The 24,264-nt window shown below is 42.2% G+C and overlaps 1 protein-coding gene across 12 annotated transcripts in view; it reads left to right on the forward strand.

Moving 5' to 3' along the window:
* Positions 1-3,441: 3,441 nt before the first annotated feature.
* Positions 3,442-24,264, forward strand: part of PRR14L (proline rich 14 like) — a 62,389-nt gene continuing 41,566 nt past the window's right edge. For 2 of the 12 annotated variants that reach the window (XM_082697803.1, XM_082697806.1), the window contains exons 1-3: positions 3,477-3,675; positions 5,410-5,529; positions 11,617-12,142. In XM_082697803.1, the coding sequence (XP_082553929.1) occupies positions 11,669-12,142 (474 nt within the window). In that variant the 5' untranslated portion in view covers positions 3,477-3,675; positions 5,410-5,529; positions 11,617-11,668. Of the gene's footprint in view, positions 3,676-5,406; positions 5,530-11,616; positions 12,143-24,264 lie in introns of all 12 variants that reach the window. The other 10 variants (XM_082697804.1, XM_082697807.1, XM_082697809.1 and 7 more) reach the window with 8 other exon arrangements.

The following is a 24,264-nucleotide window of genomic DNA, read 5'->3' on the forward strand; positions in this document are numbered from 1 at the left end:
ATATAATTTTAAAATAAAAATTAATACAAAAGCCCACTATTAACAAAATATCACATTTTTATTTTTTTTTAAAGATTTTATTTATTTCTTTGACAGAGAGAAATCACAAGTAGGCAGAGAAGCAGGCAGAGAGAGAGAGGAGGAAGCAGGCTCCCTGCTGAGCAGAGAGCCCGATGCGGGACTCGATCCCAGGACCCTGAGATCATGACCTGAGCCGAAGGCAGCGGCTTAACCACTGAGCCACCCAGGCGCCCAAATATCACATTTTTAAAAGATTTTATTGATTTATTTGACAGAGATAGAAAACACAAGTAGGCAGAGCAGCTGGCAGATAGAAAGGGAGAAGTAGGCTCTCCACTGAGCAGGGAGCCTGATGCAGGGCTCAATCCCAGGACCCTGGGATCATGACCTGAGCTGAAGGCAGCCACTGAACTGATGGAACCACCTAGGCACTCCAAAATAGCACATTTGTAAAATGATTTGTTTATCTATTTATTTCAGAGAGAAAGAGAGAGCACGAGTGAGGAAGAGGGGCAGAGAGAGAAGCTGGCTCCTGGCTGAGCAGGAAGCCCAATGTGGGGCTTGATCCCAGAAACTTGGGTTCATAACCTGAGCCAGAGGCAGATGCTTAATCAACTGAGCCACCCAGGTACCTCCAAAATATCACATTTTTTTTTTAAGATTTTATTTATTTATTCCACAGAGAGAGATCACAAGTACACTGAGAGGCAGGCAGAGAGAGAGAGAGAGAGGGAAGCAGGCTCCCCGCTGAGCAGAGCCCGATGTGGGACTCGATCCCAGGACCCCGGGATCATGACCTGAGCCGAAGGCAGCGGCTTAACCCACTGAGCCACCCAGGGACCCCAAAATATCACATTTTAAAGGGCTGTGTGGGGCGCCTGGGTGGCTCAGTGGGTTAAGCCGCTGCCTTCGGCTCAGGTCATGATCTCAGGGTCCTGGGATGGAGTCCCACGTCGGGCTCTCTGCTCAGCAGGGAGCCTGCTTCCTTCTCTCTCTCTGCCTGCCTCTCAGTGTACTTGTGATTTCTCTCTGTCAAATAAATAAATAAAATCTTTAAAAAAAAAAAAAAGGGCTGTGTGTGTGTGTGTGTGTGTGTGTATTTATTTGACAGAGAGAGAGGACAAACAGGGAGAGCAGCAGAGGGAGAGAGAGAAAAAGGCCCTCTGCTGAGCAGAGAGCCTGATGTGTGGCTTGATCCCAGGACCCTGGGACCATGACCCAAACTGAAGGCAGACACTTAACCCACCGAACCACCCAGGAGCCCCCAAAATATCACATTTTAAAATAAAGACAAGGGGCGCCTGGGTGGCTCAGTGGGTTGAGTCTCTGCCTTCGGCTCGGGTCATGATCTCGGGGTCATGGGATCGAGTTTTGCATCGCATCGGGCTCTCTCCTCAGCAAGGAACCTGCTTCCTCCTCTCTCTCTGCCTGCCTCTCTGCCTACTTGTGATTTCTGTCTGTCAAATAAATAAATAATCTTTAAAAAAAAAAAAAAAAGACAAGGTCAAGGCACCTGGATGGCTCAGTCAGCTGGGCATCCAACTCTTGACTTCGGCTCAGGTCATGATCTCAGGGTTGTGGGATTGAGCCTTGCATCAGGCTCCACACTCATCAGGGAATCTGCTTGGGATTCTCTGTCCCTCTTCACGCCTTAAATAAATAAATAAATAAATAACTCTTTTAAAATAAAATAAAGACAAGATCAATAGTGATGCTGGGCAGTCATGCTGGATCCTGAAGCAAAAAGACAAACCAGTAATACTGGATTTCTCAGATTCCCATTCTATAGGCAGATAGTTGCCTGAGAAAGTACTGGACAATGTGGATACTGTGTAAAGGCAGCCATGTTTTAAAGTGAATTTCTAGTTAAATCATCACAATACCGGGATGCCTGGGTGGCTCAGTGGGTTAAGCCTCTGCCTTTGGCTCAGGTCATGATCTCAGAGTCCTGGGATCAAGCCCCGCATGGGGCTCTCTGCTCAGCAGGGAGCCTGCCTCCCCCTCTCTCTCTGCCCACCTCTCTGCCTACTTGGGATCTCTCTCTCTCTGTCAAATAAATGAATAAAATCTTTTTTAAAAAATCATCACAATACCTTTTGTAGTAGTCTATGTATGAATTGTACATATATACAGATGATCTTTGCACTCATGGGCTGTAAAATAACAGAGTTGACATTTGGGTTTATCTATCTCCAGCCCTGACCAAAAGTGGGAAAACCACTATCTTGGCCAAAATGGTCCACATGTTGGCTCAAAGATATCCTGATCAGAGAAAAGAGAATTAAAATCTCTCATAAACCTCCAAATCTCTAGTTCTATAGGCAGCCAGGTTATTAAGTTCCAAAAAGCAACAGATTTCCGTGTTTAATATAAGGCTGTGTGATTTGGATCAAGTTGACTCCATTCTCTGAACTTCCTTAATCCACCCCACTTTTCCTTAAGATTTGTTTATTTATTCTGAACCTTCTTCTTTTTTTTTTTTTTCCTTTTAAAAGATTTTATTGATTTGTTTGTCAGAGAGAGCACCAGAAGGGGAAGCAGTAGACAGAACAGGAAAAGGGAGAAGCAGGCCCCCCACTGAGCAGAGAGCCCAGTGCAGGACTGGAGCTCAGGACCTTGGGATCACAACCTCAGCCAAAGGCAGAACTTAACCAACTGAGCCACCCAGGTGTCCCAAGATTTGTTTATTTATCTGAGAGAGAGTGTGTGCAAGCAGGAGGAAAGGACCGAGGGAGACGGAGAGAATCTTAAGCAAATTCTCCACCAAGCACAGAGCCCCATATGGAGCTCAATACCATCTCATGACCCTGAGATCATGACCTGAGCCAAAATCAAGAGTTGGACACTTTTTCAACTGAGCCACCCAGGCACCCCTCTGATTCCCTTTTGAATAAACCATCTTTCTTCCTTCAAATATCTGTTGAACATTTACTTACGCCTAATACCATGCTAGGTGCTGACCATAGAATGATGAACAAGCATGGGAAGGGACGAATGATGAATGAATCAATAAATAGTTGCAACGTGACAATTTCAACCAGTCTTTAAGCCTTGAATAAGTTAAAACAAGATGTCCTGCAGGACTGGAGGCCGAGGTGCCCTTTAGATTTAGTATTCAATGTGATTGGAAGGAGCAGGGGACTGACATGACCTAACACACTGATTCGAGTTATAAAAAGATCTCCTGGGCTGCCAGTGAGAGTCCCCTAGAATTGCAGCCGTTCGGGCCAGGAAAACAGTGGACTAGGCCAGGGTAGCAGCAGGGGAGACAATAGGCCCTAAGGTTTAATAGGAGCTGAGGCAAAAGGTGCTTTCCCCTTTAAGAATCCTGGCCGCAGGGGCGGGGCAGAAGGCTGCTAGGGCCGGCCCATGGCCGAGACTGGACGCGGGAAGAGCCGCCCCTAGGATTGCGCGCGCGGCATGCGGGGGCGGGACTTGGGTGAGCCCGCATGGCTGGCTCGGGTCCCGGATGAGGAAGTGCGGGGTGGGGGGTGGTGAGGAGGAAGAAAACCATAGAGACGAAGAGGCGGTGGCGGCTGGAGCGCCCCCGGGCTCTCTCGGCTCGGTAGGCTCAGGTAGCTTTGGCGGCGGCGGGGCTGCGGCTGCAAAGGCCGGCCTGGCGGGGCGAGCGCGGGCCGCGGAGCAGGCCTCAGGGTAAGAGGCCGGGGGCGGGAAGGCTTCGGGCGCAGCCGCCCCGCCCCTCTCCATCCCGAGGGGACCCTTTACCGGGCGTTGCAGGCTGAGGGGGAGCCCGGGCTCCCCTTCTTCTTGGGGTGTCGACGGGAACGGAGGCTGCTCTGCGGGCGGCGGAACGACCTGGGGAGAGGGAGGAGACCCCGCGTCGCGAGGGGGAAACGGCTTTTCGAGTCATGGCTCCGACGGGGGAGAGATATTCCTCTTCCACCTCGATACGGCTGGGGACCCCCCAACTTCTCGAGGAGGGCGACGCCCCTTGTTGTGGGCGTCCGCTCTTCCCCAGTTCCTGTGCGTTTGTCAGCCATGCGACACTCGCTCCCGGGGTGCGAGAGGGCGATTCTAAACTTATTTCAATAGGAGCAGTAGTAGGTAACCCCTCAACAAGACCTTTCCCCCGATTTGTTCAGCGCTCTCGATGAAGAGCGAGATTCAACTTGCCTAAAAGTGTTGGGGAGGGGGGTGTCTTCCTTCCCTGTAAAAGAGAGACTTACCTTCTTTCTTTTATTTTTCACCTTTACCCCTAGATATAGAGAGGAAGACCCTGAATTTACTTTGTGGTATAAGAAGTCAGTCTCTTCCCCCCTCCCCCAATCACGTCCCCAGAGTGAGGCTCTCTTCTCTTTCCGCAAGTCTCTTGGTGTGCAATGAGCTCCTTTCCCTTGCACAGTTAAGAGCATGGCGTCTGGAATGTGGTAGTTTCAAGTCGGTCTCCCATTTTCCATCTTCGTGACCTTGCTTAGTTGTTCAACCTTCCTGAGTCTCAATTAGCCCATCTCTAATTTGGGTCCTCTTTGTAGAAAGCATGGTCTTCAGGGCTAAGGGAGAATTTGTGTAAGTGTTTAGGACATAATAAGCTTTTGGTAGACTGTTGCTGTCATTGTTACTAAATTTGCTGCTACTGTTATTGTTGTTTTTAAAGAAAGAAAACTAATATCTTCATAGAGACCCAGATTTTTCCATGCATGCCTCCTCCCGTCCCCACCCCCACATCACAGGTGTTCAATCCATCCTTTCTCACTGGAAAGAGACTTTTCCCCATCCTGGGGTGGAGAAAGAGGCATTTCTACTCCCTTTAGATTCTTCCATGCTCCCCAGATTAACAAAGAGGGCCTCAGAATAATCAAGAGAAAAGACTTTGTTTTTGGAAACAGGTTTGTACTCCAAGAGGGAGGGAGGACAGATACTAAAAGCCAGCTTTCCCTTTGTCCACAGAAGCTATCACTTCCTGACTGGTTAGAGATGTCCTCACCCACTCCCCCTACCTGCTGTAGTGATTTACACACCTCCCCCTCCTCAAAGAGGGAGTTCCAACTTCTTTTTTCTTTCTCTCCCAAGGAAAATAAGACTCTACCTTGAGAGGAGGAGTCTTTCCTGCAGTGTATTTAGAGTGGCACAGATGGTTTCCTTCTCCTCATCCTTTGAAAAAGAAACGAAAATATTTTATGCAGAAAGCCTTTGTCAGAAATCGGGAGCATTTTCGCTGTTTCACTCCCCATGTGGAGACAGAGGGATCCTTTTTCTGCATGCTAATAAAGGAAGGAAAAGGGAAACAGTGCTTGATGCTTTTGAGATTTCCTGCACACTCCCATGTTGAAGAGCTGGGCCCTGTTTAGTGTACAGACTTCACTACCCTACTTTCTGTTTGTCTAGAGATCTTGCTAAAAGGTTCTTCTTTCTCTGTCCCTCAAGAAGAGGCCCCTTCTACGAATGCCCTCATGGAGGCATTGGCTACAGTGTCCGAATCTTGGAAAAGAAAGCCCCTTTCTCAAGGTGAAAGGAATGTTGTGAACTTCTGAGGGCCTGATCGATATTGTGAGTATTGTCCCTTGACATAAGTGTGGCAGCGCCCAGTGTTAACTGTTCTCATTTTGAGCAGCCCTTTTGCATTGGAATTAAAGGGAGGGGAGACCTTCAGACTGGGGATTATTGGGCACATGGTTTTCTGTTCCGCTTTTTTCTTTGTTTGATTCTTTTTTCTACGTTTTACTTACTGCTGTAAACTTTGTACTCCCAGAACTTTTGTTTTAGGGAGTGTTTGAACTACTAAACTGAAAGGGCCACTTTGTCAGGTTTTTTATATTATAAAATGTATTCTAATGAGATTGAGAGCTGCAGTGTTAATCTTTCACTGGTAGTTTATTTTCTTTTTTTTCACGTTTTTGTTATTTGGTAGGATAGGAATTAATGTTGCCACTAAGAAAAAACTTTGTGTGTGTAAACCTTGAGTGCCACAGTGGGGCTTAGTTGGAATTCTATCACCATTATTGATATCTATAGATGTACTTTGAAAAACAAAGAGAAATAGAAAAGTTATCATTTAGAGTCATGGAATTCTTACGGGTGGCAGGACCCTTTGAGGTTACTTTGTTTAACTTGTTCATTTTACATGTGAAAAACATGGAAGAAAAGTTAAGTGACATTCAAGACCATACAGGCAGCAGGATAGGGACCCTGTTTGGAGACCCGCAACTAGACTGCTTCCCAGCATTGCTGTTGCAGTTGACATGGAAAGGTTTTGAGATGATTGTTCTCAGTTCAAAAGAATTTCTTCCATTATTGGGATAACTTTACTGCATACTCCTATAAATATGGGTCTTTTTTCAGGGCTAAGTCCATTCCCTAAGCAGTCTAATTCTAATTTGTGTCATGGTAAAGATGAGAAGCCAGTAACAGCTGTTAAGAGTTTGTGAATCTATTATTTATTTTTTGCTTATACCTCAAACTAGATAATTACCCAGTGTGCTAACCCAGTAGGTTGGTTACAAGTCATTAGTAAGGATTAAGCTATAAATCCCTGCCTTCATTTTATGAGCATGTGTAACTCACTGTTTTCAAGTTTACTTAACACTTTGATGTAAAAATTTTTATGGTTGAGGCAGAGAGCTGACATTTGGAAAGATAACTGATAAAAATAAAGGGATACCAGTTATTCTTTTTTTTATTATTATTTTTTGGGGGGGGTACCTGGGTGGCTCAGTGGATTAAAGCCTCTGCCTCTGGCTCAGGTCATGATCCCAGGGTCCTGGGATTGAGCCCCTCATTGGGCTCTCTGCTCAGCAGGGAGCCTGCTTCCCTCCCTCTCTCTGCCTGCCTCTCTGCCTACTTGTGATCTCTGTCTATCAAATAAATAAATAAAATTTTAAAAAATATTTAAAAGAATAAAATAAAATATATATATTTTTTAATTTATTTGAGAGAAAGAGAGAGACACAGGCAGGGGGAGTTGGAGAGGGAGAAGCAGGCTTCCCACCTAGCAGAAAGCCCAATGCGGGACTTGATCCCAGGACCCAGGGATCATGAACTGAGCAGATGCTAAACAACTGAGCCACCCAGGCGTCCCACTTACCAGTTATTCTTTTTTTTTTTTTTTTTTTTTTTTTAATTTCTTTTCAGCGTAACAGTATTCATTGTTTTTAACCACACCCAGTGCTCCATACAATCATGCCCTCCTTAATACCCACCACCTGGCTCCCCCAACCTCCCAGCCCCCACCCCTTCAAAACCCTCAGGTTGTTTTTCAGAATCCATAGTCTCTCATGGTTCACCTCCACTTCCAATTTCCCTCAACTCCCTTCTCCTCTCCATCTCCCCATGTCCTCCATGTTATTTGTTATGCTCCACAGATAAGTGAAACCATATACCAGTTATTCTTTATTCCTGTTTGGATCTTGGGAAACAGTGTTTAAAATGTTTTAACAAAAGTAGTACATACTTACTATTAAAAAAAAAAGTAAACATATAAATTGTTGGTGATCTTCTCATCTAGGGTAATACTGTTAATATTAATTATATTCTTTCAGACAGTTTTCTTATGTGTATATTTTACCATAATAAAAGAGTTTTGATGTTTAGTTTGATCAGCTATCCCAGGCAACCTCCTTTGTAGAGTTATTTCTCTACACCATCATCTTTAATTGTTCCGGTGTAATTAGAAATTTAGTTTTAAAGAATTTGAATGTCTTCTTAAAATTTTGTTCTGTTTCTACAGTCTGTGGCATTTCCAATATTTGATGGTACAAGCTAGTGAGCTGAGAATAATTTTAATCTGCTACTCTAGGCTTACATCTAAATATTACTTCAACTCCGAGGGTTCCAGCTGAGACACTCCCCTGTCCTGGGTGACTCAACTGCAGATACTCTTCAGAAACTCAAGGACCCAGGATAGGGCAAGGAGAAAAGGAGAGAAGTCTATTTTGCTTCAACAGCCAATGTGCTTAGGTGATTTACAGATTAAAAATTCTTAGAATTGTATCTTTTCCAAACAGAAAATTCAAGAAGTGATAGATAGCTTTGTGGTGTTTGGCTTTTGTAAATTGGAGGTTATTTGGGAGTGACCAAAGCTTTAAAATTCTGTTTTGGCAAATGCCAGTTTATAGCATAGAAGCATGTACAAGAAACATAACAGCTCTGTTTTCCTTGATGAATATTTTGAACCATTCTATGTGATTATCAATATTGCCTCTTCATGATACAGATCTGTTAGTAAATGTGTATTTGTGTATGATCCTGTGTTTGAAACAAATCTTGAATTAGGACCATGGGGATGGAAAGGAGTGGGATTTGTTAGAGAAACCATGGGAGTTGAGTTTGTGGACTACAAGTGCTAATGGAACAACAGGTGGAAGGTCAGATACAGTTGTGTCTGGGGTTCAAGTCTGACCTCTAGAATAGTGGGGGTGTTGTTACTCAGAGAGGCAATGGATTAAAAAAATAAGTATGTAAGTTTACTGAGAACATCTTACTTACCTTCATTTCTGGTTGTTGTTTGTATGTAGTGAGACCCAATTATTTATTGGGTTGAGTGGGTTCTATCTTGGAAATGTTAAGTTTGGGAGAGGCACCATCCTTATAAATGAAACATAGGTCAGGTATTTGAGAAGACATGGGAGCTGGGGATAGGTGTTTTGTTTTTGTTTTAAATCAGCTTTCAGATATAATTTGCATATCATACAATTCAGCAGTTTAAACTGTACAATTTAGTGGTTTTTAGCATAGTCACAGAGTTGTGTAACCATCACCACAATCAATTTTAGAACATTTTTATGCCCCCCCAAAAAACTATTAGCAGTCACTCCCAGTTTTTCGAGCCCTCACTAAGGAACTGTTAATTCACTTTCCAACTCCACAGATTTGCTGACTCTGGATATTTTATATATATGAGATCTTATATGGTTCTTTTTGACTGGTGTATTTTATTTACTGTAATGTCTTCAAGGTTCATCCATATTCTATCACAAATCAGTATTCACTTCCTTCTCACAGCCAAGTGATATTCCATTGTATGGGTGTACCACATTGCTTATCCATTAATCAGTTGGTGTACATAAAAGCTGTTTCCACTTTCTGGCTATTGTGAATAGCGCTGCTGTGAACATTTGTGTACTAGTTTTTGTGCATGCATACTTAGGAGTGGAACGTTTGGCTCATATGGTTACCTGTACTTAAAGGGAGAGTTTTGAGTCATCTACATAGCAGAAAGGCTGCAAAAAAGGTGAGGGCATCAAAAAAGTGAAGCCTGGAATGCGGGGCATATCAAGGATTAAACTTGAGAACACTCACACCTTAGTGGCGGTAAGAGAGAGGAGCTCTTGAGCACATGGGGGCAAGAGACCCAGGGAGCTGATCTCCATCAACAAATCTGCTCTTCTACGGTATCCTTTCCTGCACTTACTCTGCTGGTCTGTATGTGGTGTGATAACCAAAAACTGGATTGTATCTGTTGTTGGGAAAGGGAAACTGAGCCAAATGAAAATTGAGCACCTCCTCCCTTTTTTGGCATCCAATAGCAATTCTACTTTAGCCGTTAATCCCCGCCCCCCCCAGCCTCAGTGGCCTAAAATCTAAAGTGCCTCTAAAAATATCCAGGAGCTAGAGGAGAAAGGGGAAGATTGTAGCTCCAAAAAGGATATGTTTCTGTCAGCACCATTTATTAAAATGTCTCATTTGATTCTCACCATACTCCTGGACACAACAGTTTATCTCTCCTTGCTGCTTTTTTGGATTCATTTTTTTTTCATCAGCCCTCTTGTGTTCTCCGAACTTAATGGACCAGCAGTCTGATTTCCTATAATTTCTAGTATTTAAATTAGTAGTGTCATGTCTTAACTTTTGGGGAGAAGTCCTTCAAAACAATAAGGACACCCAGCGGATGAAAGCATAGGAACGTGAGTAAGTAAATTTATCCACCACAGGTTGGAAAACCAGAAAGGCAGAATGGTGCAAAATGAAAGGATCTGTCTTTGGTCCCGACTCATCCCCCAGCTTCAGTCTTGATAGCTCAGGTCAATGGATGGGATCTTCTGTGGAAGGAGGAAAGATTGTAAACCCAGGAATATCCAAGGGGTAGGTGCTTCTTGACGGGGAGGCAGAGCAAGTGCATTTTGTATAAGTAACATGTGTGGGCTTCCCAAGAAAATCAGGGCAGGAATAGAGACAGTGTCCAAGGAAATTGAGTTGTAAAGATTTACATGGTGTATTGGAGAGTCCTTCCTGCTCAGAAATCTGGATGTGGTCAATTGAGAGAGAGGAGGTGAGACAACTTAGTAGTCAAAACAGTTTGGTAGCCAACAATGGATTTTGCTTGTATGTAATATGTTTATTTTGGGAAGAGATGGATGTTAGAAAGTGGTAGGAGTAGAAATCTGCTGGCTTTCTGAAATACCCTTTCCTGTGTGCATTTTGGCCAAAGGGATTTGCCATCAGTAGCCTCAGGTAAATCCTTGTTATGAACTCAGTTGCCAGAAATTTCTCACGTTTTCTCTTCCTTTGTTTAGATTAGGGAAAGCATCAAGAATGAAAGCATGTAGTATCTTACTTGGTTAGCTAGTTTCCACCTTGGTCAGGTCAAAGTAAATTTTGTTGTGGAAACTGCCCATATTTGGTAGACTAAAATGAAAAAGTTACCAATCAGGAAACCTTAGGTCCAAGTGTACCATTCCCTAGCTGTGTGCGTTTGTGTGTGTGTGTGTAACTTTAGTAATTTAGTTTTATGAATTACACAAATATACGTATTTTGGCAAATAACTCTTGTTTCCACTCTCCAGTGCAAAAGGTGAAACATTTCCAACACTGTGGAAGCCTCTTGTATCTTCCCATCTCTCCTCAGATAACCCTATAATATTTTAGGCAGGTCACTTTTACCTCTTCAATGTGATGTTTGGATCTATAATGGGATGGTGATAGCTGCTCTGCTTTGCTCATAGGGTTGTGAGAATCGAATTAGTTGTGCCTGTGAAGGCACTTGGAAAATTTCAAGATGCTGAATGGAAGTCAGAGAGGACTTTGCTAAAGTTATGGTTTAGTAGTGTCTTGTGCCAGAGTGGGTAGACCCAGCTCAAGTGTTTGGTAAGCAATAAAGGAATGGAATTCTGTTGTCTATAAACTTTCCTTTACAGAGAATTATTCTTGAGGAAAAGTCAGTATATTAAATTCCTCAGAATCTCTCAGTATATGTTCATTCAGTAAGTATTTCCTGAGTACCTTCTATGTGCCAAGCACTTCTCCCAGGCAGTGGGGATCCTGCAATGAACACAACAGGCAAGGTTCATGCCCTGAAAACAGGTAGAAAATTATCTTTATCTTCTAACTTACATCATTTCTATCCTTGGATGCTTAAAACATGTCTTATTCTCATCCATATTGCTGTCCCTCGCTCACCCACAATTGATAATTGTTCATAAGGCAGTATTTCAATTGAGATTAGACAGGTGTCTATTAAAGGTGTAAGCTATTTATTTTTCCACTAATTCACAGTCTTTTTAAGGAAGATGTTTTGGTGCCAGATGTCAGCATTTGAGGTGGATTTTTTTTTGTCCTTATTTTAGCCAGTTTTTAGCTGAAACAGCTTTCTTCTACCCTGCAAGCTTTTAAACTTTTATCCCTTCCTTTGATTTGTGTCAGGGTGAACCGTTTGATGTAAAAGACTTGACTCCATAATCTTCCATCTGCCCTAATGCTGTCATCCGGAGTAGAGACTCAGCCAGTTCCACTTGATTCCTCCATGTCTGCCGTGGTACAGGAATTATACTCTGAACTCCCTGTGAGTGTCTCCAAAGAGCTTCATGCTGACCCTGAGCCAAGTGTGATTCCAGATGTAAAACCCGGAGCCTCAAGCTCTCTTATAAGTCAGAGTAGGGCAGTGCCCTTGGAGCTGCAGAGGACTCATGCGGAAAGTTGTTGTGAAGAAACTTCTGGCACCTTGGATCATGGGGGTGAACCTGGGCGGTGTGGGCTGGTGGACTCCACAGCAGGAGGTTCTATGGCTTCTGGGATCTTGGATAGGGAAGAGAAAATCAAGAGCATGGAGCTAAAGGTCTTCAGAGATCAAGGGGACCAGGCGGAAATTTTAAGAGACCCCTGTGAGGGAGCAAAGGAAGACCCACATCAACATTCCACAGCTGCTGAAGAAAAGATCAGCTTAAGTCAGGTAAGACATGAGATCTCAATTCAGATGAGTGTGAATGACAGCTTTCCAGAGTAACACTTCACATGGTAAAGTACAGATGCTGACAGGTAGCTTATGATTTGCTCTTGAAATATTTCCAAAAAGTTGAGTTTGATGTTAACTTTCTTTTAATGATTTTTTTTTTAAAACATCTGTGTCGCATCAGACACTTAAAGAGAGAAAGTGCTTATCTGATGAAAAAGTGTCACTTCTCTGAAGCAGCTACCGTATGTGGAATGTTGAGTCTTATGGTAGTTGGATACTTGTGCATCTGGTTTTAAGAAATGATGGGTACTCATTCCTTAAGTTTTGGTAGCATCATAAGTAGGTTGGAGGGACATGTCACAGAAATCTCTGAGAAACTCTGTTGACCCAGGTCGGGCTTCATAGGATGAATACCCTAGAGCAATCTCCTTATTTCAGGAGCCAGTCCTTAGCTCTGCAGGTCCAGACACTTAACTTTTGTTTTTTAGTATATCAGAGATTATTATCTCCAAAGGACTGACCCATGCTAACCCATTTCATGAGAGATTAAAGTATAAATCAGAAAGCCAGTTCTTTAATTTGCGTGAAAAGTGGAATCATAACTTGGTAGGAATGGTCACACTGGCTGGTCAGTATGTCTTCTTCTTGTAGGCAAGTCTACATGGGAAATCAAATCTCTCTTTGTAATGTGAAATTAGAGTAATAAGGTTCAGGTAGGTAAAACTAATGATTAGTAAGCTGTGATAGCCTGAGGAACCCAGACTCCTAAAGGAATATACCTGCCAAGTACACTAGAAAACTAACTTTCTCTGGGTGGTGCCTCAGACCAGGGTTCAACAAACTTTTTTCTGTATAGGGCCATGTAGTAAATATTTTAGACTTTGTAGGCCATAGGGTCTCTGTCAAAATTACTCAGCTGTGCCCTTGTAGCATAAAAGCAGGCATAGACAATACATAAATGAATAAGTGTGGCAAAATATATCAGTAAACCTTTTTTTTTTTTTAAGATTTTATTTATTTATTTGACAGAGAGAGATCACAAGCAGGCAGAGAGGCAGGCAGAGAGAGAGAGAGAGGGAAGCAGGCTCCCTGCCGAGCAGAGAGCCCCATGTGGGACTTGATCCCAGGACCCCGAGATCATGACCTGAGCCGGAGGCAGCGGCTTAACCCACTGAGCCACCCAGGCGCCCCTCAGTAAACCTTTTTTACAAACAGGTGCTGGCCCGTAGGGTATAGTTTGTCAGCCCCCACCCTAAACCTACAAATAAATTCATACTGCCTGGGCTTTCTGGGCTAAGTTCCATTTCCCATCTTATAGATCTGTCATTTGTTTATACAGGTTACAGGGCAAAATTGATTGTTAATAGTCTCCATACATTGACCATAGTTAGGAATAGCTTTAGATAACAACAATTAAGTAATGTATCTGATTTTATGTTATGATAAGCTACCTTTAAAAATATAAGTGAGGTAACAGATTCAGGATCTGAAAGTTTCTTTTTTTTTTTTTTAAAAGATTTTATTTATTTATTTGACAGAGAGAGATTATAAGTAGGCAGAGAGGCAGAGAGAGAGAGGAGGAAGCAGGCTCCCTGCTGAGCAGAGAGCCCGATGCGGGACTCGATCCCAGGACCCTGAGATCATGACCTGAGCCAAAGGCAGCGGCTTAACCCACTGAGTCACCCAGGCGCCCAGGATCTGAAAGTTTCTTAACTTCTTGATATGGTGGGCTCAGTCTAACAAGATGAAATTTTTCTGTAATTTGGTGACGTTTTCATGTGGTATTTGGTATAAAATAAAAGTACATATGCGTAAATTATGAAGTACGTAATGAATAAGTACATACACTCACATATATATGCCTCCCAACCTAAGATCTAGAAAATTATTGTCCCTTTCTTCCTCCCAGCTCTACCAGAGATAAATACTATTTTGAATTGTGTAAAGCAAAATTAAATTTAATAGATATAAATGTGAGACTTTTTTACTTCGTTCCAAAAACTGCGTAAGTGGAAAAAAAGAGAAAAAAGCAGAAATACTTTTGGAATGACAAAAGACCTATAGGCTTTAGCTACTCAATTAGAATTGGCTTTTTGGGATAGCCATCAAGAAAAGCCAATTTGCTCTTAAATGTCCATGAACAGAAGTGTGTTAGTTGGACTGAGAACTAGCAATTATAGTCTGTTGTGTGTTGGTTAATCTATAGTTAGAATATCACACTCACAGTCCCCTCTTCCCACTCCAGCACTCAGATGAGCTCAAGATGCCCCTGGAGTGAGAAGGACAGAGGGAAAACAAAGAATGTGTCAGTGTTGGGGTCACTGGCCAAACTGGATCCTGTCCTCTCTGAGCCTGGTGTCACATGTATCATTTGTAGGAAGAATATAGAAAACCAGAAACGCATTCATGATAAAGAGTTCACACTAATGACAAAACCTGAAAATAGGGGCACCTGGGTGGCTCAGTGGGTTAAAGCCTCTGCCTTCGGTTCAGGTCATGATCCCAGAGTCCTGGGATCGAGCCCCGCATCGGGCTCTCTGCTCGGCAGGGAGCCTGTTTCCCTTCCTCTCTCTGCCTACCTCTCTGCCTACTTGTGATCTATCTGTCAAATAAATAAATAAAATCTTTAAAAAAAAAAAAAAACCCTGAAACTACACCACTGAAGGCCACTCACTTGGATGTGTCCTATGAAAAAAGAATCAAGAGAAGCCTTCAAGAATTTGCAAAGCTGGGGGCACCTGGGTGGCTCAGTGGGTTAAGCCGCTGCCTTCGGCTCAGGTCATGATCTCAGGATCCTGGGATCGAGTCCCGCATCGGTCTCTCTGCTCAGCAGGGAGCCTGCTTCCTCCTCTCTCTCTGCCTGCCTCTCTGCCTACTTGTGATCTCTCTCTGTCAAATAAATAAATAAAATCTTAAAAATAAATAAATAAATAAAAAATAAAAGAATTTGCAAAGCTGGGATGCCTGGGTGGCTGAGTTGGTTGAGCAGCTGCCTTCGGCTCGGGTCGTGATCCCGGTGTCCTGGGATCAAGTCCCACGTCGGGCTCCTTGCTCTGCAGGGAGCCTGCTTCTCCCTCTGCCTCTGCCTGCCTCTCTCTCTGCCTGTGCTCACTCTCTCTGACAAATAAATAAATTTTTAAAAATCTTAAAAAAAAAAGAATTTGCAAAGCTGTCAAGTAGAAATGGTTCTGTTGGGCACAGTTAGGCTCTGTAGAAGACAGTGGTAGCTCATTCTTAGGTCACAGGGCCCTTTGAAAATCTGAATGAATGCCGCATATCTTTCATTAAAGTAGACTACTGTTTCAGAAGGTTTGCAGAGCCCAGATATCTTTGACATCAAGATTTCTTTTTTTTAAATATATTTTATTTATTTATTTGACAGAGAGCACAAGTAGGTGGAGAGGCAGGCAGAGAGAGAGGAGGAAGCAGGCTCCCTGCTGAGCAGAGAGCCCAATGCGGGGCTCTATCCCAGGACGCTGGGATCATGACCTGAGCCAAAAGCAGAAAGGCCTTAACCCACTGAGCCACCCAGGCGCCGCAAGATAAGAATTCTTGCTAGATTGGCAAAACACCACAAACAGACAAAACACAGCTGATGAATTAGGAAAACATTTTGCGGTATATATCACAGAACTCTCTCTTTTTTAAAAAATATTTTATATGAGAGAGACAGTGCATAAGCAAGAGGCGGGGCAGGAGAAAAGAATATGCAGGCTCCCTGCTGAGCATGGAGCCCATAGTAGGGCTCCATCCCAGGTCCTACGATCATGACCTGAGCCAAAGGCAGATGTTTAACTGACTGAGCCACCCAGGCATCCCATAAAGAACTCTCTCTTTTTTTAAAGTATTTTATTTATTTGACAGACAGAAATCACAAGCAGGCAGAGAGAGTAGGAAGCAGGCTTCCCCTGAGCAGAGAGCCTGAGGTGGGGCTCAATCCCAGGATCCCGAGATCATGACCTGAGCCGAAGGCAGAGGCTTTAACCCACTGAGCCACCCAGGGGCCCCTTAAAGATTTTTTTAAGTTGAGGTTCAATCAAGAGTCATGCTCTACTGACCAAGCCAACTAGGCACCCCACTAATATATAAAGAACTCTTAGATTGAGGAATGGAAAACCCAATAGAGAAATGAAGAAAAGACTTGAATAGATGATTAGTGTGTGTGTGTGTGTGTGTGTTCTTAAACACGTAAAGAGATGGTCGACCTCAGTCATAATTAGAGACATGTAATTTTAAATGGTTGAAATACCACTTTTTTACCTGTAAGACTGGAGAAAATGAAAAATGATGGCAACATGTCTGTTTGGCAAGGCTATGGGAAAGTGTTCTCACCCGTTGCTGGTGGGAATGCATACTGATAACAACCTTTCAGAAAAGGCATTTGGCTGCACCTAACTAGAAAGCACATACTCTGACCTGTTGACCTAGCACTCTCATTTCTAGGAATTTACCCTGAATATACACTCCCAAATTATGGAAATACATATACCCAAAGTTACTATTTGCAGCATTGCAAAATGTTAGAAGCAACCTAAATGTCCACATATAGGACAAAGTTTGACTAAACCATAGTATGTATATGGTACATTTATACATGGAGCACTATGCATCTATAATAAAGAATCAAGGAGGATCTCTGTGTACTGATAGGGATTTCCAGAAGTACCGTGGCTCCCCAAGACCACCTCCAGGTTTCAGTATTCACTGGAACTCACAGGACTCAGTATACAGTCATATTTGTAGCTAAGTTTAATTATAACAAAGAATATTAGCCAGTCAGCAAAGGGGGGGAAGCATGGTACAAAGTCCAGAAGATATCAGGTGGTAGCTTCCAAGAGTCCTCTCCCGCTGTAGTCACACACACACAAACACATATACACAGCCTTCTCCAGGAACAAACTGTGACAACACATGTGTAATGTTTACCATGGAAACGTTTTTAGAGCCCAGGGTTTTTATTGGGGCTGGTCATGTGGGCATCCTCTGGCTGGCACATACCAAAATTCCAGACTTCCAGAAGGAAAGCAGATGTTCAGCATAAACCCCATTGTCATATAGGTGCACCGAGCCACTCTTCCCACTAGGGAATGTTGGAAACTCTCCCCAAATCTAAGTTCCCAGATGAGCCAAGGCCACCCTTGCAAGCAAGGCCTTTCTAAGGATAATAGGCCTACTATGTTAACTCTCTTCTGCAAACTAGGATATACTGGTAAAGGAAAAGAGCAAAGGGCAAGTAAATAATTGTTTGTATCCTCGCTTTCATTCAAGAAATAAGGGGAGATGAGTACGTACAGGTATCTACTGGTTTGTATAAAACACACACATGTACATGTAGGAAGAATAAAGCAGAAATGAATGGGTTTGGCTACTTATAAGAAGCCAGTGGGAGCAGGGTAGAGAGTGTAGGAATAGGACAGAAGGAACAAGAGGAAGTGACACTTCTCTGAGTACATCTTTTTGTATAATTTTGAGTCTGTTCTTGAAAAATAACTAATTAGACAACCTGGGTGTGAGGGGAACCCAGAATTGAATAAAAACTCTTAACAAATAACTCTTAACTGTATTACCCACATTAAGGGAGGGGGGATGAAAAAGAAAAGTAACCCGAGTACCTTTGAGAAACAGTATTTTAACTGTACTTTTAAATCTAAATCCAATAAGGCCTTTTTTTTTTTTTTTCTAAGAGTGAGAGAACAAGCAGGCGGGCATGTGGGGAGGGCAGGCAGAGCTAAAGGGAGAGAGAATCTTAAGCAGGCTTCATGGGGCGCCTGGGTGGCTCAGTAGGTTAAGCCACTGCCTTCAGCTCAGGTCATGATCAGGGTCCTGGGATCGAGCCCCGCATCGGGCTCCTTGCTCAGCGGGGAGCCTGCTTCTTTCTCTGCCTCTGCCTGCCTCTCTGCCTGCTTGTGATCTCTGTCTCTCTCTGTCAAATAAATAAATAAAACCTTTAAAAAAATTTTTTTTTATTAAGCAGGCTTCATGCCCAGCGCAGAGCCCAATTTGGGGCTCAATGACCTGAGATCATGACCTGAGACAAATTCAGGAGTTCGACACTTAACCAATTGAGTCACCAAGTAGCCCTCATTTTAGTAATTTGTTTTTCACAGGGGTGAGGCTTAGCAGTTCCTGAACTGCTATAGTTATGTTCAGGGATTGAGCAAATAGGTAAATATTGTGAATAATGAGAGTGAACCAGGTTTCTCACTAACAAAATGAAATTATAGATGGGGGTGGGTTGAGGGCTAGAATGAATCCTATGGTGTGAAACTAGAATTGGAGCTATCAGTATGAACTTCCGGTTTTTAATATATGTAGATAGATAAAGAAATGTACTTATATATATGGGTATGTGAGGTAGGATCTAGATCTAGTGACACCTCATAGCAGTGAGCACCCAGTTCTTGGTTCCTAAGTAACATTTTCCAATTAAAGGAACCAGGACTTTTGGGGGAAATGTTTTAGAGGCTGGCACAGGGGAAAATACAAGATGAGCTAAGAACGATTTATGGTTAATTGCTTAGAGACATAACAGAAGGACCCAGGAGCCAACTTGAAAGAACTCCCAGTGGCTAAGACTGGGACAATTTGAGCTTAAATAATGATGATAATGAATTATAACCTAGAGAATAAAGCAAGTATCATGAGCCCATGTTGATATAAAATAATTGAATAAATAACTTGGAAAAAGAAAGCTCTTAAAGAATTCTAATTCGTAAATACAATTTGGGCAACCATCACAGTAATAGTCATCTCAAGCAAGAATCCTCAATGGGTAGTGGCTAGAAGTTTAAATGAGAAACAAGTATTTACATTGTCTCCAGATACCTCCCCCATAAGATACTTAGTAATTTTATAGTAACAGAATCATTACAAGGTATACAAAGGAGAAAATAATCACAGTGGAGAAACCTGACAGACACCACCTGAACCAAGTGTTGGAAGTTTGGCTCCAGAGGTTTGAGAACACCCCCCTCCAAAGCTATGTTCCTCTTGAGAGAATCCACCAAGAACCAGCATCACTTCTGTGAGATTCCTGCCTCCAAAATACATAACCAGAATCTACTGATGAAACATCAAACCCAAATCAAGGGATTTTCTTTTCAAATTTGTCAAAGTCACAAAGATGAATATCTAAAGAACTATCTCAGTTTAAGGGAGAACTTAAGGAGACATGATAACTAAAGGTATCATGAGAGCCTAGATTGGTTCCAGGTCCTGAAAAAGGACTTGGGAAGCCATTAATAAGATTTGAGTAAATTCTGTAAATATTATAATAATAGTAGTTTACTGGCCTTAATAACTGTATGGTGGTTATGTGTAAGATAGTAGCATTAAGGAAAGCTGGATGAAGATTACAGAAAATTTTTTGAACAGTATTTGCCAACTTTTTAAATTTTTTTTACACATCTGAGGGAAAATACCTCTGAATTATTAAAAAAACATTTAAAATTTTAAAATATAATAATAGTAAAAACAACCAAAAAAAAAAACTCTTCTTGTTTAAAGGAAACAGAATTTAAATCAATAGAAAAGGTACTTTTTCACACATCTAGGCCAGTTTAGAAATAGGTTATGTTGTGTGGGGAAGTCCTGTTTATGAAGAGACAGAATGACTGAATGTCAGGAATATAGCAGAGGGGATCTAGTTTGGACAGGCAACCTGAGAGCTGTTCTTTTCCCATCCCAAGGGTCTGTGATTTATTTTTAATAGCCTTCAGCAGCATTCCACAAAGTTCTTTTCCTTCGGCTGTTCTTCATCACATACCAGCAAAGAGGCCCAGCTGGGCACTGCCACAGGTTTGTAGCACAGTGAATACTCAAAGATTACCTCTTACCCACTGCTCTCTCTTCCCTTTGGACCAAAATCCATCACGACGGGAAAAGTAGTGGCTTCAGCCACCTAGGCTTTCAGGGCATACATTGTATGAATCAAATGAATTTAACAGTCCAGTTTGCTTGGTGAACTTCCCAGTTCAAGGAGAAGGACAGCACTCATTTTTATAATTAGAAGTTTGCACTGGTTTTAATTCACTTGTTTAATTCATTGACTTGTTTAATCGCATTTAAAGTTGTTACAGGTTTTTGTTGTTGTTAAAAGAAAAAACAATATGTTATTTTATGAAGTGGGATATTTTTAAATGTTGGTGTTAACTATTTTTGCCTTTTTTAAATTGTGATAAATGCACATAACATAAAATTTACCATTTTAATCATTTGTGCATGTACAGTTCAGTGGCATTAAGCACATTAACACTGTTATATAACCATCAACACCATCCATCTCCAGAACTGTTTTCATCTTCCCAAGCTGGAACTCTACCCATTAAATGCTAACTCCCCATTAGACTTTCCCTTCAATCCTGGCTACCATCATTCTCCTTTCTGTCTATGAATCTGTCTACTCTAGGGACCTCATCTAAGTGGAATTATACATTCTTTGTCCTTCTGTGACTGCACTTAACATTTTTTTTTTAAAGATCCACTTAAAAAAATTAAAATATTCTAACCATGAAATACTTCAGTCATTCAAATGCTTCAGTCATGTAAAGGGAAACCGACAAAAAATAATTCTTTCCTGACTTAGGATTGTGTCAAAAAGGCATAAAAGCTTACAACTAATAATTTGATGTTTTGATCAGGAAACCACTTTGTTATTGAGGAGGAGAGAAGAAAGACAAAAAGGAAGGAGGGGAAAGTATCAGAACAGACTCAGTGGCAGGGACAGCTGCAAGAGCCAGACTGAATGGTGAAAGAGAGAATTCAGTTCAGCACTCAGTTGTAGGACAAAGGTCAGCAACTCGGGTGCATAGCGAGGATGTGGACAATGTTAGTGTTATTTAAGAGTAGATAGAGATGAGAATGTGATACTCCATGTAGATGATTTTAACCTTGAAAACTCTTTATTCAGTGTGTGGTTGGTCCCTCCGCCCCCCAACATATGCTTGTTCTTTGTTTTTCCTGGTGCTTAGATATTAGCTGTAGGGTGTTTAAGGTTTTTTGGTTTTTTGTTTTTTTTTTTTTTTAAGATTTTATTTATTTATTTGACAGAGAGAGAGAGAGAAGGAACACAAGCTGGGGGAGTGGGAGAGGGAGAAGCAGGCTTTCTGTCAAGCAGGGAGCCTGATGCGGGACTGTATCCCAGGATCATGACACCAGCTGAAGGCAGACGGTTAATGACTGAGCCACCCAGGCGCCCCGGGTGTTTAAGTTTTTATGTATTTTACTTTTTTTTCCCTCTCATAGTGGTTGAGGTGCCTGGGTTGAATATGTTACAAAAGCTTTAGTTCCAGGATATGATATTTCATTTGTGCTCAACACGGACATAGAAAAAAGTTCTGATCATCTGTTATCTGTACACATGAAGAGTCATTATACACTTTTGACAGATATATTTGAAGCTATCTGGACAGGGGACATCAAATAAGGATGCACAATGGCTGTTGATCACTTGAACCATGTTATGCTGTTGGAGAAACTTTTTTTTTTTTAAAGATTTTATTTATATATTTGACAGAGGTCACAAGCAGGCAGAGAGGCAGGCAGAGAGAGAGGGGGAAGCAGGCTCTCCACTGAGCAGAGAGCCCAATGCGGGGCTTGATCCCAGACCCCCGGGATCATGTCCCGAGCCAAAGGCAGAGTCTTAACCCACTGAGCCATCCAGGCGCCCCAAGAAACTTGTTTTTTAATGCCATGTTCATCAGACCCAAACTTGTGCAATTTGTGTGACTTCACTTAAATGAAAGCCCACTGAAGTAAATGCCCATTAAGCTTATTTACATCTTACTCTAAGAGTCTGTGATCCTATGCAAAATTTGCGGTTGAGTGTAGGAGCTTGCTATTTGCTTGAAAGGATATCTTGGTGGAAAGAATTCACTTTTGGTGATTTAAAGGTGGAAAAAGGAGGCAAGAATCAATGAAACAAGATGGGATTGGGAGAGAGACAAACCATAAGTGACTCTTAATCTCACAAAACAAACTTGAGGGTTGCTGGGGGGAGGGGGGTTGGGAGAAGGGAGTGGGATTATGGACATTGGGGAGGGTATGTGCTTTGGTGACTGCTGTGAAGTGTGTAAACCTGGTGATTCACAGACCTGTACCCCTGGGGATAAAAATATATGTTTATAAAAAATTAAAAAAATAATAATTTTTTTAAAAAGGTGGAAAAAGTCTGAACTTCATGTTGTTACTAATAAAGCTGGTGGCCAGGGCCACTGGTGGCCAGGTCTGCCAGGGCACTCTTGTCCCCACAGTGATGGTTTGCCCTCTGATATCTTATGATGTTAAAAGTGACAGAAAATTGCCCTAAGCACAAAGGGCATATTGCTGAGACTAAGATAGAACTTTCTCCTAATTATTAGAAGAGTTCTCAGATAATTATTGGGAGATGGGATTATTATCAAATGCCTCTCCCAGCTAAGGTGATCAGTGCCTTATTTAAAGTCACCAGTTGTTTCCCTGAATTGAAATACGTGAAGGAAAATTCCTTTTTAAGCTCAGTAGGGATGATTTACAGTTACTGTTCAACAGCTGTTCCTTTCTAAATATGAAGAGACAGGAAACTCAAAGATCCACTTAGAGATACAAAAGTTTCTTTTATTTTCAAAGTATTCTTCACTATGAACATAATCATGGCTGTTTCCACAAAGGTTAGGTAGTAGGAAGAATCTCATTTGCTCCATATTGTTGCCCTGTCATTGCACACTTCAGTGTACAGACAGTCCCATCTGAAGATGGTATGGTCACTGACCATCCTTACTCATCTAGCTCTGCCTTCAGCTCAGGAAGCTCAGGTTTAGAAGAGTTCAGTGGAGTCTGGTTACAAGCAGGGCTCACAGCTCAGAGATAAATTAGGCCCTGAAGAGCTTGTAACTTACCACTTGTAAAAAGCTGAAGAATCTGATTTATATTTATTTTCTTCTTTGAAACATTTGTGTTCTCCTACTCTAAACTAGTCTCACAGGAATGAATCAGAGAATTGCATCCTTTCCAGGACATAACAACTTTTAATGGGAAATAAGATCACAGATGAGCAGTAAGAATGGTTTTTCAAGACCTTTCTAAAATCTGCCACAACTTTGAAGTATCAAAAGTTGATTTTGATTCTAAGCATTTGGCAAGAGCCTGGTATATTGGATATGCAAGGCAAAGAATGTTTACTGTCGATTTGAAAAATGAATTGGTAATGTACTGTGGCAATTCTTACTCTATACAGCTAACAGCATATTATAAGCTATAGCAGAGGGAAGGAACCATGTGAACTTTCATCTTGGAAGTTGATTCATTCAAAACAGATTTTGCGGGACGCCTGGGTGGCTCAGTTGGTTAAGCAGCTGCCTTCGGCTCAGGTCATGATCCCAGCGTCCTGGGATCGAGTCCCATATCGGGCTCCTTGCTCCGCAGGGAGCCTGCTTCTCCGTCTGACTCTGCCTTCCACTCTGTCTGCCTGTGCTCGCTCTCGCTCGCTCTCTCTGACAAATAAATAAAATCTTAAAAAAAAAAAAACAGATTTTGCAGAATCTAGGTGGAAGAGAAAATGTTTAGACTCCACCTCTAAAAATCCTGAAAGTTAGAACATTTAGCCTATAAAATATTATAGGAAAAGGAATTGATAAATTTCTGCAAGTGTTTATTTTATGACTAGCTGACCGTGATGGGGTTGGGAGAATGACAGGATCATTATGCTCCATGTGTCCTGCTTGCAGGTGGGCTGTTCTGTTCTGTCAGCCGCACTTGAGGCCCATACTTTGTAGAGCTCCCACCTGATATGGAGACAACCCACCACTGTTGTGGTGGTTGTTGGGGGTGGGAGGTGTCTCACATCTGACCTCAGCCTCACACTCTGTTTTCTTTTCAACACAGTCAACTTCTTATTATATTTGAGACTTCAAACTTTATAGGGTCTTCTTAACTCAGAACCTTTTAAGAGAAGTCAGCAAGGCAGAGGGAGAGGGGAGTCACTTCCTCTTAGCTTCTGCTTCTCTCCTTCCCTAGTACAAATCATGACAAATCAAGAAGAAGGGGACATGGCTGAAGCAGTTGGCTTGGCACTCCACCAGGGTATTTTGAGTCCTCCAGCTGAGAACCTTAGAGCAGCAGGTGGAGCAAAACTAAAATTCCAG

The sequence above is a fragment of the Mustela nivalis genome, assembly GCF_964662115.1.
Source record: "Mustela nivalis genome assembly, chromosome: 14".
In the NCBI taxonomy this organism is placed as follows: domain Eukaryota; kingdom Metazoa; phylum Chordata; class Mammalia; order Carnivora; family Mustelidae; genus Mustela; species Mustela nivalis.